The sequence below is a fragment of the Pteronotus mesoamericanus genome, unplaced genomic scaffold (assembly GCF_021234165.1).
Source record: "Pteronotus mesoamericanus isolate MK-2021 breed Mesoamerican mustached bat unplaced genomic scaffold, CSHL_Meso_final contig_90, whole genome shotgun sequence".
Taxonomy (NCBI): Eukaryota; Metazoa; Chordata; class Mammalia; order Chiroptera; family Mormoopidae; genus Pteronotus; species Pteronotus mesoamericanus.
In genome coordinates, this window is record NW_026555277.1 from 22,350,870 (window position 1) to 22,378,393 (window position 27,524).

Consider the following 27,524-nt stretch of genomic DNA (forward strand, 5'->3'; position numbering starts at 1 on the left):
TGTTTTTCTGCCTGGGGACTTTACTGAGGCACATTTGACTGGGAACATTGTTCAAAGTGTTCATTCCACAGGAAAAATAAGTGAAGCCCATATGCGGCTGAGAGCATGACTTAATGCATCACTTCCTGCATAACCCAGCTGATGCCTGGCTTTTGGTGTGTGTTGAGTGTGTGTGTGTGTGTGTGTGTGTGTGTGTGTGTGTGTGTTGTAGTACTTTTCTCTGGAAAGACTGTCCTCCTGGATTCAGGTACAGTTTTGGAGAGAGGCCCAGGGAGCAAAGAGCAAGGACCGAAGGCCTCCTTCCTAGCCAGGGTGGCGCGGGGGGGGGGGGGGCGGGGGCGGGGCTGGGGGGGCGGGGAGGGGGTGCAGGGGTGGCCACGTCAACCCCAGGGATCCTGTGTTAGCAGATGTCTGGGGGCCCCCGTGTTCTATACACTGTTGGGGTTAGCCTGAGTTGAGGAGGCCCAGCCCAGCCTGCATTTCCTTGCGGGTCAGGCTGAGAAGCTCATTCCACCACCAGAGAGCTTTAATTTCCGCCTCCAGAGTAGTGAACACAAGGAAGCAGGACCGACCGCAGGCGCCCGCAGGCCCCACCCCACAACTGAAACAACACCCTAAATCCACACCCTGGGGCTGCTTGCTCAAGGGTATGGGAGGCCCCTGGAGCTGTGCCCGGGCGCAGGGAACAGGAAGTTATTACTCTCACGGCAGAGTTATTTTCCTTCTATCTGTTTTCGAAGTCGTAAGATGACTGGACTCGGTGATGAAAAGGGAAAAACAACCCTCAAGAGCGGCCAGGGGAATTCTTACCTTTCGAAAGTGAGGGATGAGCGCAGGCTGCACAATTTCCTCAGGCTTCAGGTCTGCTCTTGCCAACCCAGCAAGAAAATATTCGTTTAGAGGAATCTGCTGCGTACCTTCTGTTGAGGATAAATGACATTTCTGCACAGTGGCAACAAGGAATGTGAGATTTATTTTGCACTTTTAAATGTCAGCAGCAAAGAAGAAAAGGGCACCTTTCTCAGCACCAAGTGATGCAGACGTCTGAGTGAGCGAGAGTCTGGACTCTCCTGTCTCTGCCGCAGGGAGGGGTGGTGGCAGCTTCCTGACATTTGCTCTTGGCACGGGCTGTGTGAACCGGGTCTCCTCCTGCCTCCAAGGCCTGCCAGGCCTGTGTGGGTTTCCACCTTTTAGCAGAGGCTATTTAAACCTAACGCCCTCAATGCTCAAGGTAAGGGCGTGACTTATACTGACAGAGGGTTTGTTTCCACTATTAATGGAGTTCAAACCATTGGGTTTGCTTTTTGGTTTTGCTGCTCTTTTTGGCTCCTAAGCCAGATGCCTACACCTTCAAAGGAAAGGGATGTACATACAAAACCTTTAAGCCCCGTTGTCGTCACTGAGTAGTCTGAGCACCCCCTTCTGGCCTTGAAAGGCGGTGTGTGGCTCCGCAGGAGGTGCAGTGAGGAGACCAGGGGACCCCAGTTGACCTTGGCTGGCCCGCCCTACTGCTGGTCAGCCAGCTCATGTACTGGCCTCGCTGGGGCTGGGCTGCGTTCAGGGTGCCGGTGCTTTGGCAGAGCTGGGAGAACAGAGACCTTAAGCTGGGGGTAATAACAAACAGCCCAGTCGAAGGACATTTTCACTGCCCTTATTACTACTACCAATAGTGTGGGAGGCATCCTTCCTATCCGCATTTCCCAAGTCTGGGCTTCTTCTCTCCCTGTCTCTGGGGGTCAGCTGGGGTCGTCCTGGACCACAGGCCTGGAGGACTCAGCAACATGGCTGACGGGCCGGCTGGGGTGAGGCCTTTCCCCTCCTCCAGCCTGGCGGGCGCCACACAAAGTTGAATGGGGATAGGAGAGCTTTTTCTCTGCCATCAAGTCTCTCCCAACACTGCGAGTCTCCATGGATCAGGGATAGGACGATGTTGGCCAACAGCTCCCTCAGGAGGTGTACGATGCCTTGGATAGAATTCCTGGTTGCACACTCCTCGAAGTTCACACAGGCAGGCTATGCACCCCAGTGTCTGGGCCCGTGTCAGCCCATGCTTGGGTAGCTAATGGGCGGTTTGAGTGGGATGGAGAACAGCAGTGGGTATGTGAGGGGTTGTGCGTGAAAGAGGGGAGAAGTGAATGGGAAGGGGAGTTAGAGGCCTTGCGGAGGAAGCCTATAGACAAGAGGCAAGTGTATCTGTCAGGAAATCAGACAGGCTGGGGTTCCCATCCTACACGCCTCTGCAGGTGACCTCAGCTGGGTGGCTGGATGGATTAAACATGCTGTGTGTAAAGTGTCCAGCACAGTCTGGCTCACAGTTACTGCCCATTAAGGGGAGCGTTGGCGTCCTTGGAGCAGCTGGAGGTGGTGTGAGAGCTGAGCACTTCCGGGGAGACAAGGGTAGTTTGGCACGGAGCGGCGCCAAGGGAACATCCCACCCAGCCATTATGTAAAATTAATCATTGCCTTCCTCCCACCCCTGGAGGGCCGAGGTGTCCACAGTGTGTCCTCACCAGACTTGTGGCTTCTCACACAGCAGTTGGGGACAGGGGTCGGGGTACATGAAGAGGAGGGAGCCTTTGCCTCAGCCTGTTTCCCCTCCCCCGGCTGACGCGTGGGCTGGCTGAGTTGCAGTCCAGGGTGGGGGTTGTGTGAATGTGGAGTAGTGCCAGAAGGAAGCACTAACCACCCCTTTGCATCAACGTGCCTTCGTCCAGGAGCCCGAGCTTCCCATGCTGCACTGAGAGCCAGAGACATGGGCTCTTACTTAAAGAGAATCCTTAGAAAAAGACAAAAAACCTCCAGGTGCTGTTCAGAGTGAGCATTGTGAGGTGCATTGCCCACAGCCAGAATTGGATTCAGGTCCGAATAGCAATGCCGACTTATGATATGTCCCCCTAAGGACTCAGGAGGGAGTGTTGCAGCCTGGGTCATTCTACCCCACAAATCCTCTGCCCCACTGGCACCTGCTCGTGGTCCCCTCTGGGAGCGAAAGAGCCCAGGGGATCCTGGGCCTTCTGGGCAGAGGAGACTCAGGTCCCACCGTCCGGGAGGTCAGCCTGACCTGGAGGCCCCTCCCACGGGCTACTGGGGATTGAGGGGAATTGACGGTAGCTAACACTCGCGTAGATTTTGGGTGTGTTCCACCTGCTGTCAGCCTTTTCACACATATTTACTCATCCTCACAACAACCCAGTGAGATTGATGCCATTTCTCCACGCCACAGTTGGAGACACTGGGCACAGAGGAATTGTGAAATTAGACCAAGGTCTCCTGGAAGGGCCAGGAGTGGGATTCAAACCCCAGCAGCAAGGTTCAGCGGCCAGTTTCGAACCACCCCCCTCAGTCTTGGCCACAGCACAGACTTCATGGGGACCAAGTCAGGGTCTGGGCACCCACCCTTACCATTTAGAGTGCGGAGTGCCTCTTCTCTCTTTTTGGAAAACTCCACTCAGATAGAGCAGAGGCTATGGTATCTCAGAACTTGGGAGGGCAATGACTAGCCACTCAACTCAATACCCTCCTCCCCACAGAGTGATGGAGTCCACAGTGACAACCTGGGCTGCTGTGGTTTAGGCCGTAACAGCGGTGGGACAGGGACCCCCAATTTCTCTGTGGACAGCTTGATTTTAAAGCTTTTGTTTCCACTGAGCTGAAACCTGCCTCCCTGGACTCTCATCGATTAGACAGGCTTCTACCCTTTCGGACATATGAATAAATCCATCTGCCCTCAGGAGCCTATGAGTACGTGAAGGCAGCTCTCATGGTCCCTCTCAGGCCCCCACCCCCACCATTCCTCTTTCTGATGTGGCTTCCAGCCCCTCGCTCTCCGGCACCGCTCTCCTGGCCAGGCTCCAGGGGACAGTCAGTTCCTGATAGGGGAGAGAACACTTGGAAATCACTTGAAGAGCTTTTTCAAAGGAGACATGTCCTCCCCTAATCCCGATATCCCAGGGATTTCTAATACACCGGTTGGGGTATGTAGGAGAGGGAACATATATACTTTGAAAATCTAACCATGTCTCTTCTGCTTTCTCCTGATATAAAAAATAACTAGACCTTAAGCTGTTTCTTAGATCTGAGCATTGTGGCTGTGGTCTAAACAGCCTGGCCCAGAGGAGGCTACCCTCTTTATTTTAGGTGTTATACTTCTGTTAATGAAGCTTTAAACTGAAGTAGGTTCTTTGATAGTCTTATTATAAAGTCCTTTTCCCACCTATAGTGCTACTTAGCTATTTAATTAAACTTCACTTAGAACCTTCCTTTAAGTATGTTATTCAATAATGTTTGTTAAACGTTAAATATTTAAGTGTGTTATTCAATAATATTTGTTAAGTATTAAATATTTATCGTGCCTGCCACTTCAGTCTGCTGAGACCCTTTTGCATATGGATTCTGCCAATGCTTATTTCAGCATTTCAGACTGAGAAATAGGCGCCATGTGCCTAATGGGACAGCGGGGGAACGCACTGGGTCTGCTGGCTCACCAGACTCCTCAGGTGCTTCAGGAGGGCTTGGTCTGTCTCAGTTTTCCCCTCCGGGAGCTCGGAAACCCTCTCAGCCAAGGTGTCCTTCACCTGGGCTAGACCGCAGCCTGCACCTATTGTCAGTCCTGGAAAACAAACTGTTTTTACACATGACACGGAGGGAGGAGCTGACTTGTAATCCGGACGCCCGGGCCTTGGTCTTGGCCTAGAACAGTGGCTCCCCACCCTGGCTGCCCAGAGAATCGCCGGGAACTCAAAAACAGCCCAGATGCCCCTTCCTAGCTCAGTTGAAGCAGAATCTCTGGGCCTGGGGCTTTTTCAAAGGTCCAGGTGGTTCTGTGCAGCCAGGGTTAGGACCTCTGGGCTGGTCTACATTCTCATTTGAACAAACGCAAAGGAATAGAAACTAGAGAGAAGGAACGACAGTAACGGCCAGCAGGTGGCAGACCTTACTAGGGCTTTCCGTGACCTCCTCCTGACTGACCACGCTGAAGCTGTGCAAGGATGTTTTGTAATTACGGTGGATAAACCTGATGTCATTAAAGTAATGGCAGAGGCCTTTCCATTGTCTAAAATGAATAGTTTCAACTGCTGATATGTATCCTACAGCTACTCTTGATACTCAAGATCTTCAACCATCAGTTGCATGAGGGGCTCCGGCCAACTGGAATGAACACAGCCCATGCTAGGAGCTGCCCCAGGGATTACGTTGGGTGTTGTTGGGTGTGGGGATATTGGGGGGTCCCCATGGAGGGGCCAGGGAAGCAGCCCCAATGGGAGAGCATCCAGGAAGATTGAAGCAGTGCTATTTGCTACCTGGCAAGGAAATAATTCACATTTTTAACAACCATTGCAGGCATACTTGTGACCATTGTCAGGATACTAGCACTGGCGTGGGGGTTTCCCTGCAGCAGCGATATAAATTGTTTAGGTCAGTCTTTGAAAATGAAGAAGTCACCCAAACCATTAGGAGCCATTTAAAATTACTCCTTCACTCACTATCTGGTTCAGAATGTTTCCTTATATTCCTAGTTTGCTCTGAATTTACTCATATATTAGAAATGGGTGTTGAATTTTTATTAAATGTTTATTCCATCTATTTAGGTGATCATAAGATTTTCCTCTTTTACTATGATAATGTGATCAATGAAATGATTTTCTAATGTAGAATCTTTCTTCCATTCTTGAAATAAAGTCTGCTTGGTCGTAAAAAAAAATTAATCCTCCACTCCTCTGGAGTTTGCAGAATGAATCACTAACTCGCAGAGTCTGATTTGATCACTTCCAGGGCTGGGTTCTGACTGCAGATTGCAGGCTGGACTTTGACTTTTCTCTTGTGGATTAATCTCTGAAAATATTTCACTCCCCCACATAGCTTTATTTTGAATCAACATTAAGTATATACTGGCACAATACTTCCCTCATCTCCGTCAACATAGCTGTACAACACCCGTGGCTTTAATAAACTGAGCTCACCTAATTGATGATGGAAACCACTAGCTGCTTCTTATTACCCTTTTGCTGAGCAAATCTGGCTAAAAAGCAACCGAACTTCTCCTACTCCCTGGAGTGTCTCCCCCTGGGGTCCTCACTCTGCTTCTGTTTCAGTGTCTCACAACAGGTGCTCCAGAACACGGGATCCCCTTCCAGACCCTTCAGCTATGGTCTGTTGCTTCCTATCATTGGAGCTTGGTCTTCAGCTTCTTCAAAATTCCTGGCTTTATCCTTCCCCACAGGAGAGCTGGGAAGACCAAGCACGCTTCATACAATCCCAGTCTTATTTGTAGGACAGAAACTAAAAACAAAGGCTATTATTATTTTTTTAGGTCAAAAGCATCACACAGACCAGCAGGGCCGTCTCCTATTTGACATACGTGGAAAAGGGCAGTTCAGCCCTATGGGAGAGGCAATGCCAGCTGTCGGCTCTTTTTCCTGAGTCCTCACAAGCACAGATTTCAAACTCAGGTGAAGGCCAGACAATCCACTGGGGCTTTTATTTGGCCATTTCTATTGCTCACATTACTCCCTCCCTTTGTGCTAGGCATGATACCGCTACACTAAGAAAATTCTCTTTACTGTAATTCCATTCATATTTCATTCCATCTTCGGTCACAAAATCTAGCTTGTATTTCAGTGGAATTGAAAAGAGCTTTAACTTGGTGTGATTCTCAGAATGTGGGTTTTGTTCCAACTCCATGCTTCGCAGAGTTCATGGGTCTATGGGATAAAGATGCAGCGATTTTCTGGAGCACTTAATATACTGAAGATTTTGAGGGGAAAAAAAATGTATAGTGAGCTAAACATGCAGGTGATGTAGATTAGCGTGCAAAACTTAAACAAACATATGCCATTGCAGAAATTTATTTTCAGGGTGGGGATACTGGTGGGGTAGGGGGCCGCTCTGCCTCACCAGCCGTTGTCCACTTCACTCTCCTGGGCCTCAGGAAATTTGAGAATCCTGGGCAACATCCCTGGGGGCCACTAGAGGGCACTCACACTTTAATTTTCAGAAGTTCTGAGGCAGGCAGGTTTGCATTGTTTTTGGTTTTTCCCCCTCAGATTTCAGAATCTGGCTCTACTTTGCCTGCAGAATGCAAACTGAGCTGTGTGTTTGGGGTGGGCTTTGGGGACGGAGAATGGCAGTAACAAAAGAGTTCTGATTTGAAAGTGGGAAATGTGTGGCTTGGTGACCTGGCCCCCAGCCCGTCCAGAGACCTTGGGCAAGCACGCTTTCCTTTTGCCTCCGGGCTCCCTCATCTATAAAATGAGGGCCTGGAGTCACATGGAGGATGGTGACTTGTGCCCTGAAGAATACTCTCAGGGCAGGATGGGGGGCTCCATGACAGGAGGGATGCTGAAAAGTCTGTTGCTTTTTTCAAAAGAGTAGCTTATTTTCATTCACTTATTTTATTTAAAATTTGTTTGAGGTCAGGGTTCTGGTGCTAAAGAAAAGTTTGACACACATGAACTAAGTGTTGCCTGGGGCAAAGATTAGAGGAAGGCTTTTCTATCCCAACCTTCCACTTACCCTCGTTTTCTAAACTCCCGATCCACCCATTTTCCCTTCCTCGTCTCTCTTTGGGGGCTAAAAAAATTACTACTTTTCTTTCCATCTTCTAAGTACTTCTAGGTTGGGATAATTAACTTAACAGAGGCAGAGTAACAGGAGAAAATCAAGTTTTAATAGATGCATATAGGGAATTCACACAGGCACGAAAATTCCAGTGACATGAAAATCCCAGTGATGGTGAGACAACATTGGGTATATCAGACATTCTGGACAAAGGAGGAAAGAGAGAGAAGGGGGTTTTCAGTTTTAGAAGTGAGAGTGGACCATTTACAGGCGGTTGAGGAAGAGCAGAACACATATGGCAGGAAAATGCTTGCTGGGTGACTCAGGAAAAACATGAGACCCAGAGGTTATCTAGCTAACAAGCCCCTGTCTGAAGCCCTCTATTTGCCATAGTTAATGCAAACCAGGCGAGGGCAACGTCCTCAAATCTCCTTCCTGAAGCAGCTTTCTCAATCTGAATCTCTTGGACAGGAAAGGGGGGAGGGTCAAAGGTTGCCACTGAGTCTTGGTTCCTTAATAAACAGCTTAAAATCAATATCTTCCCAAATAACGCCAGGGTGGCAAATTTTGGTTTCTGTCATCTCCTTTCTGTCAACACCAAGATTTCAGGTAAATCTAAGTGCCTTCCCCTCGTTTTCTGAGTGACACTCAGGTGTGCTGCCTGAATTGTCCCAAGGCTGAGTGAGGCTGGAAAGCCATGGTGCCGAGCGAAACCAGGAAGGGCCCCTCTCCTTGCAAATGGGCGGGGTGAGGCTAGGGCAGGGCAGTCTTGCCGTCTGCAGCACCCCCTAAGTTTGGCTGATGATGGTTACAGGCCAGGAGACTAGGACTCCTGGATGGCAGCGCAAGAGCCAAGGCGGGTCCCCTCCACGGCCCACCACTGACCCCCACAAACACACAGTGGCCTGCCCTCAGTTCAGTCAACCTCCTTGCTGCCTGAGTTCAGGGAGTTACTTTTTCTACTGCATCCCAAATTCAAGTTCCTGACCAACTCATTCATTTTTTTTCCCCATTAAGTCACTGACGGAGCACTTATATACAAGTACGATACTCACATGCATGTCTTTGTAGGCTAGAACCTCTGGGGGATGTGGAAAGGAGTAAAATAAATTTCCTTTTGTCAAAGGATATCCACCCATCTTAAAGGCAAAGTCTTGCATGTTCCCTTCTGATTTTGTGAGTGTCGCTTTGCCTGATGATATCTGCACGTAGTGGGCTTTTACGGATGTTGTAAGTGACCAGGCGTGCTTGCCCAGGCAGGTCTTTGTCCCACCTGACCTCTTACCATTGTCCCCATGTTTGGGTGCCAGACAGTATTTGGTCCTACTTTCCCCCTGCAAATATCTTTGGTCCCTGGAATTGACCATCGAACCAACTGATGGATGACACCCATTCTCCTTGGGGTCTTCCCATCAAAGTGACATGGCAAATTTATTGTCTCTAGGTCACCATGGCATTTAACAGGCAAGAATCCTGAAGGTGACTACAAGGCCTTGAATGATATCATCTCAATACCCCATCACCCGTGCAAAGGTTTTGATAGTCAAGTCTCCCGGTGGGATGTACATCACATCAAAAAAATGATGAAGAGTTGGAGATAGGCCAGACAAGACAAGTGTTTGAGGTGTTTCCAAACTATTTGGCATGTGGAAGTTTAGTACAGGGATTGGTTCACTGATATTTTACAAGAACAGCAGGAACTCACCCTCACTTGTTGTAGACACAATACTCAGCTCAGAAATCCTAGCAGGAGAGAGGAGAATTGGGTGAAAATGTCCTTGAGATTTCATTGCAGGTCCTGAAAAGTAAATATATATTTTAGACAGAGTTAGGAAAGAGAAAACGCCTTTTTTTGGCATTGGAAATTTTTCATAAAAATGTTCAGATAATAATTTCAGATAATAAATAATACATAAAGATATGAAAGCAGTGGCTATGCACCAAGCCAAGTAAATTTATAGTCACACACTTCCAGTGTATGTATTTATTTATACACTCAATGTATATATATAAAAATAGGAAGTAAAATGGATGAGAGGTTCTCAGAAAACTCTTGCATGTGGGCACCAGGAGTCATATATTAGAATATCAGTAGTAGTCAAAACTTGGAAAGCACTCCGTGTTCTTCAGCAATAGAATGGAAGAGGCGACTGTGCCGTAGTCACGACATGAAATCTAGCACAGTTACATGCAACAATGTGGGCGAATCTCAGCTCAAGAATGTTCGATGAACAAAGCAAACGCAGAAGAAAAATACCACATCCATCTATTTATGTGATGTTCAGAAATACACGAAACTAGATAATGTATGGCTTAGGGATTCAAATATACATGGTAAAACTGTACAAACAAGGAAGAGACTGAGCAGCACCACGTGCAGGCTGATGAGGGCCTCTGAGAGGAAGGGGGGAAGGGGTGTGGCTGGGGGAGTCCACACGCCTTCACAGTCCTTGGCCGAGCTCTCGTTCTTAAACTGGGAGTTAGTGATAGCTGGGTGTGCATTGTTAATATACCCACATACATTTGATAAAATTCTGTTATAGCTACTCACTGTTTAGGAAAAATAATATAAAAAAGGGCAAGATAAAGTAAATGATTTTAAAAAACCCTCTAATGCTTTCCTCCCCACCTCAAGGGGTTACCCTGCATACTCCTAGGGTCTTCAACTTTGGAGACCATTAGAACATAATATAATGTAATGGAATGGAATATGATATAATATGTTTGTATCATACTTTTTATATTATTGTTATAATATATACAATTCACATATATGTATAATTTATGTACAATTATATGCAATTATTATACTACTAATATATAACACAGTATATTTTATAATATAATATTTTTATTATAAAGGATGAGGTTTTATCCTTAAAAAGCACTGTTTGCAGACTGAGAGCAGAGTAGGGAGCATCAGTGCAGCTTGGCTTCAGTGGCAGCACAGAAACCATTGTGATCACTCACCCAGGGAGGTGTTGCCGAGGATGAAGGAGGCTTCGGGGTATTTCACTTTCAGCTCCAGGACGTCCGTGAGGGTCCCAGGGGAGATCCAGGTAACCCTCTCTCCATGGAAGGTCAGGTTTCCTTTCTCTGGGTCCTCTGCCATTCTCTGCGTGCAAACGACAAGTGTGTGGGCACATGTGCATCCCTGTCTTCCTGGGTTAGGCAAGATCCCAGGTAGAGGTATGTCCTTTTCGAGAGATTTCAGGAGTCCTGGGGCCCACTTGGCCAAATAGATACTCATGACACCCATTGGTTAATGCCTGAATTTCCATAATTAGATATTAACCCTTAGCTTCAGACTTGTTTATGGGTCGCTTTTTGGAGACAAGAGACAGTATGAACTGGCACCTGTCGCTGACACTTCAGTGAAGATTAATTTAACATAGTTTAGTATCGTGGCCTTAAAAATCATGATTATACTAATACATTTAAGGTAATATATTCAGCCTAGATGTTTTCTCTAAAATCCAAATTCATTTATCTGAATGAATACTCAATGACTGCTCTTAGATGTGTAATAGGCATCTCAAATTTAATATGTTCACAAACAAGATTCTCATATTCACCCCCTTCGAAGCCCCCCAAAGGAAAAACACTCTGCTCCTCAGGAGGTCTGCTCCTTCTCTGCAAACGGCCGCTTTCCAGCTGCCCGAAGCCCCACATCAGCCTCTCTCTTCCACATCCCGCATCACGTCCCTCAGCAAATCTTGTTGGTTCTTCTAAAAATACAGGGCCCGGCACAAATAACGCCCCCTTTTTATTACAAAAGCATAAGCATACGATTCTGTAAAGGAACAATATCACACTCAAGCACACCATATGATGTTTTAGGTGAAATGTTCAAATTAAAACTATAAATTATTACCCCCATATTATTGCCCTACCAACCACACTCAGGCGGGCCTTACCTCTGCCGGACCCTGCCTATGTAGACTCCACTTGCGCCTCACCACCTGCACAGTGGAGCCTGGCCCAGCGCCCTGCAATCTCTTAGGAGGGCATCAGTGCCCTGACGGCGCTCCCTGCTTCTTCCCTGCTCCTCTGCAGGTTCCTCCCAGCCCGGCAGCCAGCATGACCTCAGGCCCCATTACAACGTTGACAGAGCATACCTGTCCCTTGACCAGCCTCCCTGAAAGCTTCTCATCTCACAGAGAGTAAAAGCCCTAAGTCCGTTATGGTCTGCTCTCCCCCTCACCGCCCCCTGCCCCCGCCAGGCTGGCCCCGGCTCTGTCGCTTGATCCGGGGGGCACTCTCCCACCCTTCCCACGCCTACACTTGCTGCGTTGCGCTGCCCGGTTTGCTCTTCCCCACATATCTTTGTGTCTGACTCCCTTGTTTCCTTTAGGATTTTCTTCAAATGTGACCTTCTCAGAGAGGTCTTCTATTGCTGGATATTTAAAATTGCAACCCCTTGCGTCCTACCCCTCTTTTCTGTTTTATTTCTCACCTGCTCACACTATATGTCTCTTCTCTTGCTTACTGCCTGTCTCTCCCACCAGATCACAAACTCCTTGAGGTCTTTGTGCAGTTTTGTTTCCTCCTGTATATTCGGCACCTAAAACAGTGCTTGGCATGTGGCTACATGAATAAATATTTGTCAAATGCATAAATAAACACATCAGAACCCCTTCAGATGCAGGTCTTCTGTAGAATGGGACCACTGGGTGATGAGAGGAAAGATAGAGATGCTGACAGAGTGAAGGGGGAGGAATAGGGGGAGGGGGGGCGTGAGGCTAGAAGTGCCCCTTAGGGTTAATATGCTGGAGTGGCCAGAAACAGTTAGAAGTTGAGCAAAGCTGTATGGCATGGGACAGTCAGCAGGGGCACATTCTAGATGACAATGATGAGAGTAAGGATGATATTTAAAAAACAGCCTCAGCTGAGGCTCTGGGCGATGTGTCCAGGGTATCAGCCAGGCCTTGATGAGCTGAGCAGGGACAAGCATGTTAATCTGATCAAACATTTCTACAACACGGAAGGAAAGGGTGGTTTTAGAAACTGAGTTTATAACCAGTGACATTTTAACAAGCACGTAAAACATCCAATTCATCTTACCAAGAGTTCTGGGGGAAATATGAGCTCCTGGGTAGGGTTCAAGGGCTGGAACTCATCTTTTGTAAATAACTCTGTGGAAATCTATATAAAGCACAGAGAAGATGGTCCCATCAGCCCAGCTCAGCTGGAAACAGTATCACAATTATTTATATTAATTAGGCAAAATGAACCTAGTAATAACTCTCCTACTCTCCTTGTACAGGGAAATAGTTTGAACCAAATTGTTTTAAGTAATAATTTTATGGTAAAAGGAATATTGATTTTCCACTAATACAATACTGAAGAAAAAAGTATTCTGAGATACTTCAAAGAGTTCCCCATGGAACACCAACAAAATCTATGAAAAACTATCAGAGATTATTTATATAAAATATTTATAGTTTGAAATTCAAATCACTATCCTCTCATCTGTCAAGTCAAGCTTCAAAATACTAAAAGCTCTGAAAAGTCCTGTAGCTTAAGTAAAAATGACTCTAAACATAATATGCTCATGTGTGAACACCCCCCCCCCACTACGTTTACTAATAGTGAACATTGATGGAATGCTTATTTTCCATGTGCTTCACATGTACTAGTAATTTATTTAATCCAACAACTACACAAAGAAAGTACATTATCATCTCCATTTTAACAATTAGGACACTAAAGCACAGTGAAAAGTTCCCCAAACTCTAGTCTTGCCTGAAGCAAATGTTGATTCCAGAAAACATTCCTGAAGAGGCTGGGGTGCTGGGAGAGCGCTGTGGGGAGCAGCACAGGAACTCTCTGTCTTGGAGGAGAGCGTGGGGAGAGACTCGGAGCAGGTAGATCTGGGTCCTGCCTCAACTCTGCCGCGGCCCTAACCCTTTGGAAAGGCACTTAACCTTGTAAAGGTTAAGGGGACACAATGCCATTTTGAAGGGTAATTGTGACAATTAGGTAAAATGGCCTGACATTTATGCAGCAGTTCCCATCTTTTTCTCTCTCTCTCTCTGAGGTCTTCTCAGGATCTAACAAGAAAACATGCAATTTTCCTTATAAAGTTTCTTAGTAGAATGCCAGATTGAAGCATGCAGGCCAGTACCTGAATGGTCAGTTTTTGTGTTAGCTGGAATTAGAAGCGAGGGCAGTACTGGGAACAATAATGTGGTATATCTCTAACACCTAGAGATAAGATTGTGTCTGAGAATTAAAGTGTAAAACAAACCTAATAAGGAATTAAAAGTTCCCCTTACAGGTGCTGGGCCAAGACGTAACAGTTACTCAATTGGAAGGCATTATCATAGCTTAAAGAGAAGGTAGGGTCTGGGGGCAGACATCAGGTCTAGCCAGGTGGAGAGAGGGGTCTTCTGCAGGGCTACCCTTAGGATTATTCAACTGCTCTGCATCTATGCTCACCAACCAACCTTCTCAAATTGGGGCTTTCTATGTGTTGTTTTTCTACAAGGAAAGGGCATGTATCTTAGTGATCAAAAGATCTACTTTATATCTGTGTTTCTTTTATAAAGGAATATCAGGGCACATGCAAGGGGAACCCCCCAGAAATGGAATTATCTTGTGGAGGGCGGGCCCCTTGTAGTACAGTCTTCCTCTGCTGGGTGCGTGTTCTAGGAACCCATCTGTGTCAGTGCACCCACTGGTGTTGTTGTGAGAGGCTGCATTTGGCTTCAATGAGTTTTTTTTGAAGACTCTTTCAATGAGTTTTCCCATTTCATGATGGATGATTTACAAGCTCACCTGCACCTGCTCACACTGGGCTGAGTGTTCAGCAGTTTTTGACTAAAAACGGCATGACCCCCATACTCCTCCCTCCTTATTCACCTGATCTCACCCTGGGCAACTGTTTTTGTTTCCCCAATGAAAAAAGTCTTTAGAGGGAAACATTTTGCCGATGTGGAAGAAGAGAAACAACAAAGAGCAGAAGCACTAATGGCACCAAAATCGACAAGTTCAAAAACTGTTTTGAACAGTGGAATAAAATGTCTCAGTAGATGAATTGCATCAAATGGAGAGTACTTTGAAGGTGACTGAAATTTAAACATGTAAAAATAAACAAACAATTTTTTATAAACAAATTCCATTTGGTTTTTTCCTTGGGTCCCTCTTGTATGTCCTTCTGAGTTTAATTAAAGTAAGTCAGGTGGCTCCTAGAGCGTGATCATTGCCCAGATTGAGTCCCCAAGGCCACATTGAGAATCAGACATTCAAATGTACTGACCCTTCCAAGGCCTTGATTCTCTGTGAAATGGTCATGGGGGTGGGGTCCAAGGTCCCTTGTAACACCCTTCTGTTCATTGCATGCTTCCTTCAGACCAAAATACAGGCCAAGGATGGGAATAAGGTTGGTCTGAGAAATAGAAATAGATACAGGAAGGAGATGATGGCTCAGTTTCCTCTAAAGCCAACTCTGTTCTTGTGGATTTCCTCATCTACAGGGAGTCAACTCTATTTATCCTGAATTCCAGCTTCTCCAAATAGTTCATTTAAGATCTCAGCAGTGGGTCTTTTTTTGAAATCTGGTATCTCTGAGAGAGCAAAGCCAGGAACTGGAATGTCTCAGGCTAACTTGCCAGCTGCAGGGGGTGGGGGCGGTGTCGGGGCCAGGAGTAGGGGGGGCAAGAACTCATCATGTGACTTTGGACAGGCTCCTCAGCATTTCCAAGGCTGCACTGCCCTTTCCATACACAGGAGAAGACACAGGGACAGGGGACAACTCTGCATGAGGAGGACCAGGCACAGAAACCCATTTCCACCCGAGAGCGGGGCTCATCTGTGCTGCTGTAGGTCTTTTTTCTCCTGCCTGGTGGGTTTTTGTTTTGTTCTTTCAGGCTTCCAGAGAGTCCAGAGGAAAGTCAGAGCATGGGCTTTAAATCCCCACTTTAGCCACCTCCCAGATGAAAAGCGCTTTCTCAGTGCAGGCTCTTTGGACATTTGTTTAAGTAAAGCAGAGAATGCCAAGCACAGTGTCAACACCGGGCCAGCACCAAGCAGCACTCTCAGGGAGAGGAAAAACAAATAAAGGGACTCCCGTCGCTATTCCTGCCACGTAAGGAAGAATCATCTTCTTCTCTCTGATCCAAGCAGCATTTTCCTGTTCCTTTCTGTTGGCAGCCATTTGATTCCTAGGAAGGTGAAACGCCTTGAGATGAAAAACTTTTTTTTTAAATAGGTCAATGGGTGTGTGCCTTGAAAGTTTTGGCAATTTAAACAAGATGACATTTTTCATCACTTTTGGTGGCTTCTGTTGGAATAGGAAATATCACAAGATCTTTCTTCTTTCTGCTTTGTTTTTAAAGTAAAATGATACATATAGAATTTATAAAACTTATGACATATAACAGAGAAAATATTTAATTATAGACTAAAACAATAATATGGAATATATTATAGAAAAGCATACAAGAAATAAACTATCATTACCCTATTCCACTAGCAATATTTGTACATAATAAATATTTGTACTATATTTATAATACAATGTATTTTTATTTTGCCTCTTTGTTCATTTGCCCATTGCTTTATTTATTTGCCTATTTGTTCATTTTATATTAGGAGTCTTTTTCCATCTTATTAAACATCTATAAACTATAATTTTACTGATTGCATAATAATCCATCTTCTGGATATATATAAGTAAAAATTACTATTGATGTATACTTAAGTTTTTCCTTATGTTTTGTAACTATAAATAACATCATAATATACATTTCTGTTTATTACTCATACAACTTTGTGTACACCTCTGAATTTTTTCTTAGGTAAATCTCTAGTGGTAACATTTATCAGTAAGATGCTTCTCAGGGCAATAACTATCTGTCCATTCTCTAGCATATATAAGACTCAACAACACTGAATATTGTCATTTATATGAAGACCTTAAAATAGAAAAAGAAAGGAAAAATTTTTAAGAAGGTGAAAAAAGGAAACCATTTAGGCAACCACACCTTTGGGATCTGCATGAGACTCACTGGGGATAAACGGACAATCAATGAAGCAGGTTTAAAGCAGGCTTCCATTTGCTGGTGCTTTTATTTCCCATTTCCCCCCAACTCACTTCTTATATCATCTTCCTTAAATAATTTTTTCTAAGTATCCAGCAAAGTACTTCCAGATACTCCAGTTCTTTGTTTTTGCCCGAAGGTCTCAGGCTGCCATCCTACAGCCACCTGCTCACCACGCAGAAGGTCTTCCCACTGTCGGGGAGCGGCCGGTACCCCGTGCGGCAGCACAGATTACCTAACGAAATAAGGAGCATGATTACCAGAGGCTTCATTTTTACTGGTTTCTTTTGAAAGTTAAAATAGACCCAGGTATCCTTGAGAGCATTGAAATATCTGCCAGACTGTTCCATGCTTTTTTCTCTTCTTAGAATATTTTTCTCTATCTCAATTCATTTTTTTCCCTGTCCTAAAGAAGACAATAGTCTGGTGATTTCATTTGCATTCGTCTATTAATTTATTCATTCATTCAACATGTATCTATTGACAACAACTATATCTTGAACACTATGAAAGATTTAAGGATCCTAAAACACAAAAAATATAGGTTATTTCTAAGGTACTATATGAGCAGTCTCATGCCTTGGACAGTTTGTTAGTACTGCTCCCTAGTGGTTTTTAGGTCACTGCATCAGAATTTCCTGGGGATATTTGTCTTTTTTTTAAAAAAGATTTTATTTATTTATCTTTAGAGAGGGGAAGGGAAGGGAGGGAGAAAGAGAAACATCAACGTATGGTTGCCTCCATACGTTGGTGTCTCGAGTGCCCCCTACTGGGGACCTGGCCCACCACCCAGGCATGTGCCCTGACTGCGAATTGAACCAGAGACCTTTTGATTTGCAGGCCGGTGCTCAATCCACTGAGCCACACCAGCCAGGGCTCCTGGGGGTATTTGTTAAAGATGTTAAAGATGATCCTGAATCAGAATGTCCAGGGATGAGCCCAGGAATCTGCATTTAAGAGGTCTGTGGGTAATTCATTGCATGGTAAAATTTGAGAACCTCGGGTTTCCATGGATGAAGGCATAGGGATGGGGGTGGAGGAGGGTCAGTGTGGAATAGAATTCATTCAGGAAGGCTTCACAAAGAAGCCTGGGCTTGCAGGGTGAGCAGACATGCAATGGGTTGGTGGAGAGCAGGGGAGGGACATCCAGGATTCACAAAGCAGCATGAGCAAAGGTGCAGAAGTGAAAATGTGTGAAGAAACTAGGGACCGAGAGGAGACTGGCCAGCAGAGGGTCATGTAGCAGAGGAGGGGGCACGAATTAGTGAGTCCAACTGGACTTCTCTAAATGCGTGGTGAAGAAGGGTAGGCTTGGCCACATGTGATGGGGGAGGAGCTGTTGAAGGACCTCACATAGTGGGAGGACCTAAGGAAGGTGGAGGTTTTAGATGATTTGACCTGATTTTCTGCAATGGAGCAGAGAGAGTAAAGGGAGTCCTTTAGCAGCTGGCAGATTAGAAGAGAGTACCTGTGTTTAGGTCTCAGTATAAGAATTTGTGTGCCTAACACATGAGTAGTTTAAGGATCATTGACCCTTGAGAATAATGTTTATTCATCCTGCAAAAGGGATATGTTTATGAACTCCTCTAAAGTAACTTAAATCCATTCCAAATTTTAAAGGATCCTGTTAATGTGTGAAGGGCTGTTATGGGTTGAATTGTGTCCCCTCAGAAGATATGTTGAGGTCCTAACCTCTGGAATTTGTCCATGCGACTTTATTCAGAGCTAGGGTCTCTGCAGATGTACTCAGGTTAAATTGAGGTCATACTGGATTAGAGTGTGTCCTGATCCAGTGACTGGTGTCTTTGAAAGAAGAGGGAAATTTGGACGTTGTGATACAGGAGGCCATGAGAAGGTGGAGACGGAGGTTGGAGTGATGAAATGCAAGTCAGGATGACTCTCGACCCTCAGGAACTAGGAAGAGGCAAGGAAGAGTCCTCTAGGACTTTCACACTTGATTTAAGACTCTCAGCCTCCAGAACAGTGAGAGAGTAAGTCCTGTTGTTTTAACCCGGCCAGCCTGTGGGTCTTGGTTGTGACAGCTCTAATGGGGGCAGCCAAATAAGTCACTGGATAGAGAAGCGGGGTGTCAAGATGGGGGTGTGGTGCACATGCACTGTGTCAGTTCTGTGCAGGTGGCTTCAGCAAATGCTCTTCTCTCCTGGGTGAATGGTAGTTACTTTAGAAACAACCAAGGCGGTCCCTGAGTGGGGCTGGGGTGACCTTGCGGGGGGCGGGGGTGTGAAGCAGTCTGAGGCACGTTTCCCACCTGACCTTGGGGGCAGTGAGGATTCTCTGTGTCAAACCTACTCCCCAGGGCTTCCATGAGCTGCTCCTCTGAGGGCTGTGGGTGGTTCCTGAGCAGCGCGTACATGGATGTCACCATCCCAGGGACGCAGAGTCCACACTGGGTGCTGTGGCTCTTGGTGATCCCCTCCTGGAAGCACACAGGCCTGGTCACAGGCCACGCCTTTCTGCTGCCACCACCTCTGCCCAGGGGCCACATCCCGCATCTCCCTGGTCAGGACAGACCTCATTCTCTAAGCTGTGCCCTCCTTTGCTCGACCAGAGTTGGCCGGTGTCCCCTTTCCTACTCTGCTCCTAGAAGAAGTGACTCAGAAGCCATTTTCTATCATTATAATCAATTCTCAAGCTTAAATGTCCAGATCCTTCTAATTGGGAATTAGCAGCATGCGGCCTCCCTTCCCAGAGTGAGGAGAACTCCCCAGAAATCAGTAATTATAAAGAAATTATGTGTAGGCTTTAAAAACAGTTTTCTTCAACATCTTTACTTCTTGAGCAGCTTAGTTCTGGTCATAGGGTCATCTCTCTTTGGTTAACCTGGAGGTTATCTACTGTTGACCTCATGGTACTTTCTTATTTAAATTCTTTTGCGTTGGCTGAAAAGGAGCTTTACTTTCACAGCTCCAAGATTTTCGTCTGTGTTCTAGATGCTCGCTATTTAGAATGCAGTCCATGGGCCAGGGGTGTCGGTTCCACTTGGGAGCTTGTAGGAAATGCAGGACCTCAGGCCTCAGCTCTAAACCTTCTGACTCAGAATCTCCTTTTTAAATAATTCCCAGCTGATTCTTAGGCACCAGAACATTCGGGAAGCCCTACTCTAGATTTCACAACGTAGTGTAGGATTATCCTGGGAGTCCGGGTTTATTACCTGGGTCTAAACATACTTACTCTCTGTTCTCCCCAAAGACTCTATGAATCCTGGTGGGACCTTTGTGTTAGCTGACCTCCCTGGAATCGATTTTCACATAGTTAAACCCAGGCTCCTCCTGCCTGGAAGGACTTGTGGTGCTGGTGGGTCTGGACCCGTGACTCTCCAAGTCCCTGCGACAGGGACCGAGGAATCACTGTGTTCCGGCCGGTGCATGTCCGGGCGCTCCTAAAACCGCCTCTGCGTTCCGGTTTCGAGTAAAGCTTTGGAGAAAGGATGGTCCCCGCGCTCTGCTGCTGTCGCCCCCAGTTCGGGTTTTACTCCCAAGGCCTCCAGGTCCCAGGGGATAATCCCGAACTCTGTCCTGTGAGCTTCAGAGACGTTTGCTTTGTTTGTTTATTCCACATCATGGTCCAATAGGCATTAAATAATGTTTTGATAATCCAATCTATCATTCAAATAGAAAAAGTAAAATAAAAAAAAGATGAGCATTAAGAAAATATGGGTGGATTTCCATTTTTTGTTTGATTCACTTAACAGATGTTATTATCTTGATCAATATGCAGCCAAAGATTCTGCTTACCTGACCGCAACCGAGAAGCCCCAAGCAGCGCTGTCAATTCAACATTGGTTAAAAAGATAAAGTGAAGAAGTGAGAATCAACAGATGCTCTTACCTGCACGGGGTGCAGCCTGGTTCTGATGCTTCCCATGCCTTCTTCCGTGGTGACAGCAGCTCCATACAGAGAGCAGATGGGCACCAGGCACGCGGCGGTGGGGAAGTGTTTCTGTGTGAGCAGCACGGAAAATCAAGGGGAGTAACACAGTCCTGCCTCATGGGGACCCTGGGAAGCAAGTAGCGCAGCAGGAACCCCCCAAGGCCTGTCCTTCAGCCTGGGAGACGGTACCTGGAGCGGGGCAGGGATGAGGAGGCCTCTCAGCTGACCTTATCTGCTCTCTGTAAGACGTGGGGATCCTCAGGGAGAATATGGACATTCTGAACTTCAGAAAAACTTTCCAAGCCCAGAACAGAGGACCTGGGTCTGAACTCAATGGGACTGGACTTGGGTCACCGGAGAAGGGTTGGTCCTCAACGGGTATCCATTAGGGCATTGACCCCCTAACAGGCAAAACCACACCTATGACTTTTACCTGCATTGGCGAATTTTTTGCTTGTTAATTTTAAACTCCTTGTGTAAGGTCGTTGAACGGTGTTGGATGGCTTGTGTTCTTAGGCTCTTTCTTGATTTTTGGGGGGCCAGTGGATTTGAAAGCAGCCCAAGTCCTGGAATCTGGTCCTTAATCTGAGGGGGGAAGTATGACCCAGGCCCCTGTCCTGCAGGGTTGTTCCAGCCCAACAGTAGGAAGGGCATTAGTGTCAGCTGACAAATATGGTTCCGAGTCCTTGTTATATGACTTTCTAGTTGTGTGACCTTGAACAAGTCACTCCATATTGTTGAGCCTCCGCTTCCTCATCCGGAGAATGAATGCTTGGCCTAAATTGGGGTTTCTGAACTTGCAATGCATAGATGGGCCTTGGGAGGTCCATGATCTCCCTGAAACTGTGTGCAAAATGTAATTAACTTATGCACGGTCTGAGTAGAGAGGTCATAGCTTTTACCAGGTTTTTAGAGGGGTCTAAGATGCAGGGGTAGTGAGCGTCATGAGGCAGGGAGACCTTCTTTAATTGTGAGAGGAGAATACATGTCTGGCAAAGTAGCAAAGCCCTCCTCTGGCCTTTGGGTTTCTGGGGAGGATACCTTATCTCCTTGGACACAGGGTCACACTTAGACACCATCAAGGTACAGGCGCCACAGCCTCCTCTTCCACAGGCGTCCTTGGTTCCTGTGAGGCCTACTGGAAGGGGTGGCCAAGGAAAAGATGCCAAGGTGGACATGTGGCCTCCATTACAGCTGCCTCCCTAGGGCGTCGCTAGTGAAGATGGTCTTCTTTGGGGGGCGTGTGAGGGTTTGGGCATAAGAAGTCATTCACCTCCAGGTCTCAATAAAGGCCACTCCATCCATTACCGGCTGTATGACACTAATTGTGTTAATGTCTCCCTGCCTGTTTTCTCACTTGCACAGAGGAAGGTATTGGGTTGGCCAAAAAGTCTGTATAGTTTTTTCCATAAAATAAAAGACACATTTTTTTCATTTTCACCAATAACTTTATTGCTTGGGAAATTTTAAGTATGTCAACCATCTCCTGCGTGGTAGACTATTGATTGTTCTCAACTAATGTCATGATTTGATCACTATCAACTTCAACTGGTCTACCTGACCATGGAACGTCATCTGAGAGAAATCTCCAGCTTGAAACTTCAAAACCACTTTTGACATGTTTGATCAGTCACAGCACCTTTTCCATACACTGCCCAAATCTTTTTTGCATTTCAGTTGAGTTTTTACCTTTCTTGAAATGATAAAGCATAATATGCCAAAAATGTTGCATATTTTCTTCTATCTTCAATATTAAAATGGCTACATAGAAATTCACCAATTTCAATGTTTTTTTTTAAATGCACACTGATATGACAGCTGTCACAATACAATCTAACAAAATTGTTTCGAATGAAGTTCAAGACAAGTAAGCGCTACTAGAGCCATCTTACAGGAAAAACCAAATGAACTTTTTGGCCAACCCAGTAGTAATTATTTTGTCTTCAGGTGCTTTTCCTTAGCATCTCATAGGATAATGGATGTAAAAGTAAAAGCCCTTTGAAAAAGTCTATTTCATTCTAGGTATTCTTCTGGGTTCTAATTATGCAATTGGAAGGGAATTTATTTTTAGAACTTCAGTGTATTGCTAGTTTTGCCCTGTGATTTGTATTGCATTTGAATGGGAGTGAGTGAGTGAGCCTTTGGAGAAAACTCCTACCCTATTTTCATATGCACTTTGAGGGCCCCTCTGCTCCTGCTGGTACAGATTCAATTCCAGGTCCAGGCTCAGCCTCTGCTCTCTCTCTTTAGTCAGCCTGCTCCCTAATTTTGGTGCATTTCCACAAAGTTTAGGGGGTTGGGTATAATTAACTAGACTGGCTAAGAAGACTTCAGATTTTTTTTTTAAGTCACAGGACTTATTCATTTGAATTAAGTTTTAACCTCAAATGCTTATCAGAGAGGTTATGGGAACAAGTGGCGTGGGCTGGGTATAACTGGAGCGCGCACGCTGCACGCTCCGTAGGGGCCTAGGGACAGTCCCTCCTCACCTCTAAGCAAAACGGTAGCCACACAGGAATGATTATCTTCCCATTTTTCATGAGAAGCTAAAACCCTTCTTCCTTAAAAATATAAGGTCTCCTAATTTTCAGACACTGACAACTAATTAAAAACCAAGTGGGCTTTCAGAGCCTAAACAATACCTGTTTAGGGGTAGATTCCCTCAATTTATAATTTGTCTTTCTTTTTTCTTTTTCTTTCTTTCTTTTTCTTTTTTTCTTTTTTTTGGTCTTCCCTGGGTGATCCATTAGATTTATCAATTAAAATATGTTTGCCATGGTGAAAATTTAAATTTCAGAATATAAAATGTGGGAGACAATCTGCTATAAGGAAACAGATGTAGGAGAAGGCCATCTTTTTCTATGACATATGTTCTTCCTGAAGAAGCTGGAAAGCTTGTTTTTGTTTTTGTTTTTGTTTTCCCAGGGCAGGGAAGAAGAAACATGTACCTCCATTACACAGCCGCCCTCCTGGGACTTGGAAGACCCTTAAAGAAGTAATTAGTGTTGAAGTGAAGAGCTTAATACTATTTCACTGTCGTAAAATCAAGATATAAGAAACTGTGGAAAAATTTCATCCTCTGTAAAGAGCCCAGTTAACTTAATATCCTTAAAAGCATTGCCACTTGCAGAGAGAGAGAGAGAGCAAGGGCCAAGGGGACTGATTATTTGGGGATGGAGAGCTCGATTAGTTTTCATAATCACAGTAGGCCTGGGTTTTAAGGCAAACATGGACCCAGCCGAGACTTTGATCAAAAGCGTCCAGTTCTTTCATAGGAAGGTTAGCAGAGTGACTTCTGGGTCCGCATTCCTATCACCTGTGTAGAAAACAGAAAAGAGATTATTATGAGGACTGAATTAGTGACCCAGTGGAGCGCCTATCGTGGCCTGCCTGACTTAGGGATTGGGGTATAGTGTTAGGCTTGATTTCATCTGCTCCTGCTTTCTTGTGACTTGAGGGCCAACACCCTTCACCTACATTTATAGAGCAGGAGACTCACCAAGAAGTGTGGAAACTATGCTCTTGGATGTGAGGAGACCTGGGAACCACTGCTGTGTAAAGGTGCCTGGCAGCTGTGTCTTTCATGTTTGTTCCACTATTTTCCTGGAATCTTCTAACCCAGTCTTTTGTACTCTTGAAATGGTTCAAATCAGGGGAGAATTGGATGGGTGTGTGTGTGTGTGTGTGTGTGTGTGTGTGTGTGTGTGTGTGTGTTTAATGAAGGGTCCTGGAAGGGAGCAAGCTGGGTAGGAAGAGTGTCTATTCTGGCGCCTCTGAGACACCTCCAGCAGGGAGTACATCTGATAACATCAGGGATCTTACAAGCTAGTGGCAGAAAGGGGAGGTAGAGGGAGGTGCAGTCATCCTGGAGGACCTAGAGGTACCCATGTGGCTGAGTGGCTTATGGTGAACCTTGTTGCCCCAGCTCAGGGTGCCAGGGTGGCTTTGGTGGAACACTAAAAAGTGGGAGATTTACACTAAAAGTCAGGGATGGTCCTCATTTGGTGCTTTTTTCCCATTTGCTTATTTAGGGATATTTCCTTCGACTTTGCCTTGGGGTACCCTGCAAACCCCTCCAGCCATTCTCAAGCATCAGAGGAAGATACAGTTAATCACGTTCAGTTCTTCTCTTTTACCCAGAAGAAAAACATGAACTAGTGAAGACCTCAAGTAATAAAAAAAGTGCAAGGAAGATGCTTCCAAGTTGATATGTTAAAATTCAACTGTCTTCTGGATCTCCAAGGAGCTCCTAATCAACAAAAGGAGAAGCCCTCCTCTGCCAGCCTTAACTCCCATCCCACGTCCTTTACAAACATTTACTGAGAATGTGGTTGGATAATATTTGTATTATCTAGCTGACTCCCACCCCGACCACAGACACTTATGTTTTCTCTAGCTCTTAACTTATTCCCTATTCTATTTGCATCCACTTCACAGAGAGTGTGAAACAGAAAATAGAGGAAGGAGCCTCTGAAGTCTAGGGCAGTGGAGCAACCAAGTAGGGACTCAGCTCATGACTGATATTTTTGGACAAATGTATGGTGGTTACTGGCTGCGGAGACTGGATACAAGATAGAGAGTTAGAGAGGAAATGATGAGAACTTAGAGCTTCTGTGTTCTATGTCCTTTCTCGAGCCAAGCCGTGGGGTGAGCAGTGGGTGAACATGATCAAATTCCAATTAGGTTTGTGGGATTGCAGGGCTGAGGGTCCCTGGAGGACAGGTAGTGAGACCCCAGAGACACCACCTGCCTTGGGAACTAAAGAGACAGATAGCGCTGGCTAGTGTGGCTCAGTGGGTTGAACGCTGGCCTGTGAACCAAAAAGTCGTCGGTCCGATTCCCAGTCAGGGCAAATGCTTGGGTTGCGGGCCAGGTCCCTCGTTGAGGGCTCACGAGAGGCAACCTATTGAGATGTTTCTCTCACACATTGGTGTTCCTCTCCCTTTCTTTCTCCCTCCCTTCCTCTCTCTAGAAATGAATAAATAAACCTTAAAAAAAATAATGCTTTAAAAAAAAAAAAAAAAAAAGACAGGGACTCAGGAAAGGAGGGGGCCTGGCTGAGGGCGCTGAGGGTTAGCTCCCGGCCTGTGTGTATTGGAGGGGAGGGTGCCAGGGAAGCTGACGAAGGGAGAGCCTCTCTCCTGTCATACAGCTTCCTCCTGGAACTTAGCCACAACCCAGGGAAAGAGGGGCCTCAGAGTTGACTGCAATTACATTCCATCCAATTCTGTATAACGGAGAAATAGGAAAATAAATAGACAAATAGAAAAATAAAGAAAGCCCAGTTTCTTCTCCTCCTGAGTCTGAGGATCAAGATAGGCTCTCAGGTCAAGTGCCTCCAGGCTCAGTGCTGACTGATTTACAAGCTTTGAGGGGATTCCTAATCCGTGGAGAAGCATTTCTCTTTTAATCGTGATAACTGCTGTCGAAGTAAATTCTGAGCATGGGTGCTCTGAGGCTTAGAGAGGAGAAGTAACTTACGTAAGTTTATACAGTAAATAGCAGAGCTGGATTAGAATGAGCATGTACAATTAACGGGTTAATGGACTGTCTCCCCAAATCACAGAGGCTGAGCTGGGGCTAAGTGGGGAACAGGCCAAAGCAGTATGGTTTCCCAATCCCTGGCTTCCTGTCCCTGACTGGAGGGGTTTCAACCCAAATGGGCCACACAAGCTCCCTTCAAGCTAGTAGTTTTCTGCTGTCTCAAATACCCAACACTTACCTTCTTTCCATTCACAAAGAAAACCAGCTCATCTGATCTCGACTGGCATTGCATCTGTAAATAGTTTCCACCTTACAGCTGTTAAGTGGCAATGCTCTTTGGCACCAGCCACGGACTTGGGCACAAAGGATCTAAATCCAAGCACTGAAGTCCTTCCTGCAGCCGGCAGCTGCAGTCCCAGAGAGCAGGGCAGGAGGCGGGGACTCCTTGGCTCTGTGGCCTCTTAAATCTAGGGCTCCTGTGAGGCCCCGCCTGTCACCTAGCGCCTCACTCTGCCTCCCACCAATCCGGGCTGCCAAGCTGGCTCGGTGCGGGAGCCACACCCCTTCTCTGAAGTCGGAGGGCCTCCGTGTGACAACCACAACCACCACGCAAGCTTCAACCACTTTGCGCACTGTCTCAGCCCCAGGAATAGATTCTGGGTGGATTTCCTTCTTCTCAAAGAGAGCCAGAAGCGGACCTCCCACTTTTCCCAACTCTTACCTTGCTCTTCTCGTTGCAGAAATTGCAGAAATGTATCCTCGTAGGAAGTCGCGCAGACCATTGCAGTCTGTGCCCTGAAGTGGAGGTGTGGGTGTTGCATCCACGCAGCCCCTCTATACCCTTCCTACTTCCTCCCCACCCACAGGATTGGCCTATTGGAAAATAGGGATCTAGTCAAGGCAACCACTTCACTGATAAATAAACAGAAGCCCTGACAGATAAGACCAGATAAGCTCAGGAACATACAGAACATAAGTGGCAAAGTGGGAACTAAAACAAGATATCCTTGATTAAAACACCTGTCAATGATAAACGGGAATGGGAAAAAATACAATAAAAAAAGAAAGTAAAAAAACCCCAAAAACAAAACAAACACCCCACCTGTGAGTGTATAGACAGATTCCTTGATAAAAAGAAAAGTATCATTTTTTGAGCTTGCTGAATAGCTCTAGTTAGATAACTGTAGATAAAATCAACTAGTTCTTACTCTTTCAGCTAAAGCAATGCCCAGGATGTGGGCTCCCCTATGGAAGATGCCGCTGCTCAAGTGGTCTGGCTTCAGGAGCGGGGCAAGGCCTCTGGTCCCCTTCCCGAGTGCCGGAGCCCTGGCGTCCTTGGAGTCAACCCTTTGGCTTCCAGAGCGGGACTGTGCCTCAGGCCAGAGACAGCAAATACCTGCCATTCTCTTGACCTGGCTAACAAAGGAAGATCTCCTTTCCCGCTCCGTCCAGATGGCGCTTCAGAATCTTTTCCACTTCACAGCTAGTCCAGAAACATTCCTAATCAAATGCAGTTGGAAGCTCCAGCTTTTCTTTATAATTGTAATGC

General features: G+C 46.0%; 1 protein-coding gene across 1 annotated transcript in view; it reads right to left on the reverse strand.

Moving 5' to 3' along the window:
• The window catches only part of LOC129080661 (aldehyde oxidase 2-like), a 70,761-nt gene extending 44,439 nt beyond the window's left edge, over nucleotides 1–26,322 (reverse strand). Inside the window, 13 exon segments of the mRNA XM_054586179.1 lie at nucleotides 811–942; nucleotides 2,821–2,901; nucleotides 4,464–4,609; nucleotides 9,263–9,355; nucleotides 10,528–10,672; nucleotides 12,622–12,702; nucleotides 15,630–15,722; nucleotides 16,775–16,836; nucleotides 18,912–19,038; nucleotides 20,450–20,556; nucleotides 21,531–21,629; nucleotides 23,754–23,807; nucleotides 26,210–26,322. Coding sequence (XP_054442154.1) covers nucleotides 811–942; nucleotides 2,821–2,901; nucleotides 4,464–4,609; nucleotides 9,263–9,355; nucleotides 10,528–10,672; nucleotides 12,622–12,702; nucleotides 15,630–15,722; nucleotides 16,775–16,836; nucleotides 18,912–19,038; nucleotides 20,450–20,556; nucleotides 21,531–21,629; nucleotides 23,754–23,807; nucleotides 26,210–26,267 — 1,278 coding nt within the window. The 5' untranslated portion in view covers nucleotides 26,268–26,322.
• Between the last annotated feature and the right edge of the window lie 1,202 nt (nucleotides 26,323–27,524).